The sequence below is a fragment of the Chrysochloris asiatica genome, unplaced genomic scaffold (genome assembly GCF_000296735.1).
Source record: "Chrysochloris asiatica unplaced genomic scaffold, ChrAsi1.0 scaffold00050, whole genome shotgun sequence".
Classification (NCBI taxonomy): Eukaryota; Metazoa; Chordata; class Mammalia; order Afrosoricida; family Chrysochloridae; genus Chrysochloris; species Chrysochloris asiatica.
Genome location: NW_006408568.1, coordinates 6,517,845 through 6,525,164, shown reverse-complemented (window position 1 = coordinate 6,525,164; position 7,320 = coordinate 6,517,845). Strand labels below are relative to the sequence as shown.

The following is a 7,320-nucleotide window of genomic DNA, read 5'->3' as shown; positions in this document are numbered from 1 at the left end:
CGGCCAGGTCTTGCAATCTCATGAATTCCTGAAGATGGACCACAAGACTTATTTCTCACAGGGGTTCATCCAGCCTTCATGGCCCAGGAAGTCTGAAATTTGAAATTCTGTTGTGCATTTTCCCGCTTTTGATCAGGTTTCTTCTAAAGACTCTTTGGTGATTCACTCTTCCTGTTGTTCCTTACCTTCGGGTTGATTCCAATTCATGGTTAACCCATGTGTGGAGCTGAACTGTTTACAGGGTTTTGAAGGCTGTGACCTCTCAAAAGCAGTCACCAGGTCTTTCTTTTGAGTAAAGCTCACAGCCAAGAAAACCCAAAGTAACAGTTTTACCCTTTACCAACCCTGAGTCGGATTTCACAGCAACGAATTTGTTTTTTTGGTTTAAGGGTAGCTACAGGACCAAGTTTTTTAAAAAAAACAACGTTGGAAACCGTATGTCAGTTCATTATGCTTATTAATATGATTCTCAGGGATGGTTTAATGGCTGGGAGTCTTCATTGCCAGGGCCACCAAAGAGGTCTAAGCTATTAGAATCAGCCTTTAGAGAGCCCTGTTGTTAAGGAAACAGCTAGGTTATATCAGGGTTGGTTTACCCAGGAGCACCAGTCCTCGAGAGAAAAGGAGAGGCCTATTCCCCTGTCACTCACATCATTGGCTGGGGAAGCCCGCCTCCAAGCCCAGAAGGCTCCGAAGACTGTCCTCCTCTAGAAGGTTAAGCGAGGAAGGCAGGGATTGGAAGCTCAGACGGTGACGTAACTTTCCGCTTTAGGTGGCCTTCCGCTTCGGCGGCTGTTAGGCGGCTGTCAGGAGGGAGGGAGGCTCGGGGGATATTGAGTTGGGCTCCGGACCTCTCAAGAAGTACAATGAGATCGGTTAGTTATGTGCAGCGCGTGGCTCTGGAGTTTAGTGGAAGCCTCTTCCCGCATGCAATCTGCCTCGGAGATGTAGATAACGACACAGTAAGTGCATGTGCATTGCAAGAGCCGCGGACTGAATTTCCGTAGGGGTGGGCGAGCAAAGGGAAGTAAAAGCGGCTGTCGGGAGACTTGCCACGTGAGCAATGAGCATGCGCATTGGGTTAGCATGGCGCATTTAAAGAAAAAACTTTATTGATAGCATAAGAGCCTCTACATTCACAAGAGACTCGGAAGGCAGTGCATTTTTGGGTTTGGTACCCTGGTGTGGTGCTGTGGGTTAATGCGCCAGACTGCAAGGCCGTTTGAACTGCAAGGTAGGCGGTTCAAGCTCACCAGCCGCTCCTCGGAAACCCTATACAGGGTCGCTATGGGTCGGAACCGACTCAAGGGCATTTAACACTAACAACCCTGAGAGTATTTTTAGGGGAATGTGTAATTATTTGTTGTTTGTTGTTGTTAAGTGCCGTCTGACTTCATAGCCACTCAGTATAGGGTTTCCTAAATTTTAAATATTTGCGGGAGCAGAAAATCTCATTTTTCTACCACAGAGCGGCTGGCTTGTGGTTTTATTGAAGCCACCTGCTTAGTTCAATAATTTGTTCAGATTAGGCGCCCTGATGTGGCACTGTATAGGATAAGCACTGTACTGCTAACCAGGAAGTCGGCAGCTCAAACCCGCTACAGGGTCGCTGTGAGTCGGAATCGACTCCATGACACTTAGCAATAACAACAGGAGCACCCTGATGACACAGTGGGTTACGCATTGGGCTGCTAACCTCAAGGTCGGAGGTTCAAACGCACTAGCTGCATCGTGAGCCGTGATGATTTAGTCTCAGAAACCCTAGGGAGCAGTTCCCTGCCTCACAGAGTCACTATGTGGCAGAATCAATTTGATGGCACTGGGTTTGTTTGGGGGAGGTAGGGAGGATGGTTTAGTAGCCTGGTAAACTCTGGAGGTCAAGTTTCCTGGATCGTTGCTTCTATGGTTAAACCTGCAGGGACAGCACCACTGAAATGCTATTTTACATTTCAGCGCTTCGGACATTTTTTCAGCTGTAAATTAAAAGTCATACCACTCTGCTCTCTGACACTCTTCCCCTCAGTCACTCCTTCGGTGCTTCTAAAATGCACGTGTGCTGGTGTTACACTTGGCACAGTGCTCTGGATCAGTCTCCTCTGCCTCGCTTCCCACTTGGTGGACTCTAAGCACCTTTGTCAAGTGCAATAGTTACCACCACCAATCCCCGCTTCATGTGTTGGGTTTCTAGGAGCCTGCTCCATATTTGGCCCAGAGGTGTTTGGCAGCTTCAAAGCACCATACCTTTATTGAACTGCAAAAATACTTAACTTCCCACCCCCACCCCCGGTGCAGTGGTTCCTTTTCTTGTTGTTTAAATTAGTTAATACAGTAAAACAGAACAGGTAAAGCTGTCATACTGTGAGTGTTGGCTATGTTTTTATTTGCTTCCGTTTTTCTACAATTATTGATTGAAGTGTCTATTACTCTCCAAGGATTCTGCTACATCCTGGGAATTTAAAGATGAGCAAGACTATCCCTGCCCTTGTTATTATTGTTGTTAAGTGCCTTTGTGTTAACTCAAACTCATAGCGACCCTATATAGGGTTTCCGAGGAACAACTGGAGAGTTTGAACTGCCGACCTTGTGGTTCAAACTGACCTTGTGGTCCAGTGCTTATCCTACAGCATCACATGAGATGATGACTTGTTGTTAAGTGCTGTCATTGTTGGTTTTAACTCATAGCGACCCTCTATAGGGTTTCTGGGAGTCCTGATGTGGCGCTGCGGGTTAATGCGCTGTACTGCAAAATTGTTTGAACCACAAGGTTGGCGGTTCAAGCTCATCAGTCATTCCTTGGAAACCCTATATAGGGTTCCTATGGGTTGGAAATAGAGGGCACACAACAACAACATAGGGTTTATGAGAAGCGGCTGGTGACCTTGAGCTTGAACCGTGACCTTGCAGTCCAGTGCCTTAACCTGCAACGCCCTTAGGAAGCACATAATCTAGTTGGGTGGTGGTGGTGTTAAGTACCCGTCTTCGAGTTGAGTCAATTCTGACTCATATCAAATGTAGTTCAGATGTGGTGGCTTGTAGAATAAGCACTGGACAGTGAACCACGAAGTTGGAGGTTTGAGCACACCAGTTAGTAGAAAGATGAGGCTTTCCTGCTCCTACAAAGATTTAAAAACCCTTGGAAACCCTATACATGATCACTATGAATTACGAGGAGTTGAGACACACTACCACCAACAATGAGATGTATTCATTAAAATATGTAAAGTATACTGGGAGGGGAGTATCAAGTGGGCTGTTAATGTTGTTGGAGCCCCTTTTTCCAAGATTTAATGTTGTTGGAGCCCCTTTTCCCCAGATTTTCTCTTTTTATCTCTGACTAGTACAGGGTCACTATGAGTCAGAACCTACTGGACACCACTTAACAACATTTATATTTTTCATGTAAAACATGTTATACCCTCCTCTCATACCTTCTATTCCATCTCCTTATTCTCTTTCCCGTCTTCTTTTTTTCTTTCTTTCCATCCTCCCCTATTTATTATTTAAATTTGCTTTATTATGGACTCATGGATTATTTGACTCTTTTCATTCAGAAGATTATAAAACATTACGATCATTATTTTAGTTTGACCTCATATTGCCCTACATTTAATCATTTGGGAATTCCTTCAAACTGGCTCTGTGTCCCTTTTTTAAAAAATGATTTTATTGTGGTAAAAGCAAAAACGTTTGCCACTTGAACTTTCTAAAAGCGTACCCTGTGCCCTTATCACTGTCATTCTTTGGTATTTCCTTGCTTTCTGACAGAACAAGATAGTCTAGGCTCATATTTATTGTTCTTCCTGTGCTTTGTCCCTGACAGTAATCTTTTCTTCAAAGATCCTTGGTTTCTTTGAATGGAAATGGAATTTATAAACCAAGATCTTGATAGGAGATGTGCTCATTGTTACTGGAGTATCAATGCTTCTTGAACCTCCCAGTGGAAGGGGGTATCAAATACACATAAACACACACTCACACACATGTTTATATTTTTCCTTCATCTTTCTATAGACTTACATATTAATAACAGCCTCCTACAGATACCTGCAATTTCAATTCAACACCTCAGGGTATAACTCCCATTGTATTTATTTATTGAATATTTTATTGTGATTTGGATGAAAGTTTACAAATCACATTAGTTTCACATTCAACACTTTATGCACATTTTGTTTCTTGACTTTAGTTGTAATTCTGGCAATTTAACAGTGCTCTTCCCACTTCCTCCCTGTATACTCCATGTCCATTGGTCCCTCTCTCCCTTTCTGCCCTCTGAGCTTTGCTCTTACTGTATTTATTTTGTTGTTGAGTGAGTCTCCTTCCCTTCTCATCCCCACTGTCTCACTATTCATGTTCTCCTCTTCCCCAAAAGACAGGAGCTAAAGTACAGGTATCCTTCCCCGTCACCCTGAAGTCCTCCAACCCCCACCACAGGTGCTGCTGTGATAGAAAAGGTATCTTGTGAGACCCATTTTGGCTCTATCCTTTCTAGGGAGGAAAAAGTTTTTCTCGTAAATTTACATTATGTTTTATGGGCTTTCATATCTCTTTGTATTCTAAGCAGTACAATTTTAGGAGAAAATCAAGGGGAGCATTTTGCATTTTTAAGTACAGTAGTAAATAATCAAAGTGACTTTAAATGTGCAACAGTTTCTATGCTATCTGGTTGCCTTCTTTAGTTAAAAGGGAAAAATACACAGTACATTTCTTTTTGTAACTTCATATCACCAGCTATTGCTTGGGTTTTTTTGTTGTTGTTTTTTTAAATTGTACTTCTCAGTGAATTCTTCTATTACGCACTATCTTAGGCATATTATATTCATATTATTATAAGCTCCATAAGGTCAGACGTTTCTATCTATTTTTCATGGCTGTACACCCCACCTGGCAGTGTAGTAGGTTACAAGTTGGGCTGCTAACTGCAAGATCAAATTGCTGCTCTGCTCGAGAAAGATGAGGCTTTCTGCTCCTATATAGCTTTACAGGCTCAGAAACCTATAGAGCCACTAGGAGTTGGAACCGACCTGACGGCGCTTAACAACAACATACACCCACTCCTTATTTTTTGATTGACATGGCTGGGTTTCAATGACCAGGCCATTATGCCAGCATTGATGTTATGTGAAAGTGATGGATAACCACATCAGATCACCAAATGGAAGATGACTACATCAATACATAACTGCAAAATTACCCCATTTTGTAACTGTCAAATTACATCATCACATAACTGCCAAACCACTGAGCATCGTGGTCCAGCCAAGTTAACGCATAAACTTACCCATCACAGCCAGCATTGCGCTCACTGCTTATTATTGTCAGACATAAATCATTAATGCACAAAGTAGCTGGAAAGCAGATTTTTTATTGTCTTCATAAATGTGAAATGACAGATAACGAGACAGTTGATGAGTGAAGGTATGTGTATTCCCAATCCCTAGAACAGTGCCTCGCACTGAATAAATGTTTAGTGAATACATTAATGTTGTTATGAAAAGTAAATATGGAAAATGGAGTCCCCACTGAATAGTTTTCATCTTGTCTAGATGGGTCTGGTAAAAAGAGATGAGGATAAGATTCTTATGATCCAGTAGTGCGTAATTGTTTTCATGACTAATTGTGACTGTCACAATTGTAAAGGTAGGAGTTTTCTAACAAAAATAGGGGCTTAGTTCATCTTACAGTCCAGAAACAGAGGACCATCAAGGGAGAAGTGCACAAGCAGAACACAGGACCTTATCCAGAGAAGCAGCGACACCAGAAATGGAGGCAGAGATGGGGACATGGAGAGAGGAAGCAACTGAGGACTCTAGATACATGTAAAGAGAGGGACTGACAGCTGGTGGTCAGGAGGCAGACTTGCAGAATGTGCCCTTTGGTGATTTAAATGATTATATATGCCTGAGTGTTTAAAAAAAAAAAATGAATAGAGAGAAATATTGTTAACTGATGGTACATGGAAGGGATTATAATCATTGTAATGAAACAAAGTATATGATTTGTTGAACGTAAAACTGATGATCTGCTGCCCTGTAAACTTTCACTCAATTCACAATAAAAACTTAAAAAAAAAGGAAATGTGACTATGTGTTTCAAAGTATCTAGGAGAGTGTGGCCCTATGGCTTAATGCACTGGGTTGCTAGGTCTGTTTGAACCACAAGGTCCGCAGTTCAAGCTCACTAGCTGCTCCTTGGAAACCCTATACAGGGTCACAATGGTTTGGAACCAACTCGACAGCACTTAAGAACAACAACAATAAAATATAATTGAAAGAAGGACAGGCAGATGAGAGAGGTGGCGAGTGACCAGATATGGCATGCTCTGCCTCCCTGAGTGTGGATAGAAATTTTGTTAGTGGTTCCAAGACTAACCCTTGGAGATTTGGGATCAGCAAAAGGACTGATTTCAGCCTAATAAACCCTTCATCTAAAATTCTCTAAAGCAGATTTCTTTCCAGCTGAGTCAGAGGGAGAAGTCAGGAATAGAATCCACACCCTCTAGGACTGCCCCCAATGCCTGGCTACAGCCAGAGAAAGCCTTTAGAAGATCACAGGAAGATCTTAACCTCCGTTAGCCTTTCTGAGCTTATGATGTAATCTCCAGCTAGGGTTCTTTAGTGTCACTGAGTGACCTGCAGACGCCAAAGACCAAACAGAACCAGGTTCAACCACAAAGAAGCAGAATGGCTGGAAAGCATTAGAGCTGCTGGAAAATGGATGGGCTGCTGTAGGCATGTCCTCTTCCAGGAGACCTTCTGTGGCTCACTCCCTGCTTGGCTAGGTTAGATCTACTTGCTCACTGCACTTAGCACACTGTTTATGGATTTAACTCTAGTGCCTATGCCCCTGGCATACTGTGAGGACCTTCTCAACAGGAAGTCTGTGCATTTCTCTCTCTTTTCTTTTTTTTAGGATATAGAACATTGTTATTATTATTATTTTAATTTAAAAAAATTTGTTGTTGTTGTTACTGAGCTGTATGGGGTGGGGTGAGGGGGAAGGAGGGAAATTGGAGCACAGAGTAGTGAATAGGCACAGGATAGTGGAACACAGGTTATGGAATGCACACAGGATAGTTTGGTGCTGGAGGGTGGCGCAATACACTAGAAGGGGAAGGGGAAAGGCAAAATAAGGTGAATGGGAGAATAGCTAGGCAGGATTACATGGGCTAAATAGGACAGAGGTAAATAATGATCTAAGTACAAATGTGGAAAAACAGGGCTCGTGGATACAAAGATTGAGGCATGGTTTGAAGGGGTAAAAGTGGGAAAATGATGTTAAGATGCTTGGTTGTCTGTTGAATCTTGGTTTCCCTTGCCT

At 42.6% G+C, this 7,320-nt stretch overlaps 1 protein-coding gene across 1 annotated transcript in view; it reads left to right on the top strand.

Moving 5' to 3' along the window:
• Window positions 1-866: 866 nt before the first annotated feature.
• ITFG2 (integrin alpha FG-GAP repeat containing 2) overlaps window positions 867-7,320 on the top strand; it is an 18,911-nt gene continuing 12,457 nt past the window's right edge. The window contains exon 1 of the mRNA XM_006862695.1: window positions 867-962. Coding sequence (XP_006862757.1) covers window positions 867-962 — 96 coding nt within the window. The remainder of the gene's footprint in view (window positions 963-7,320) is intronic.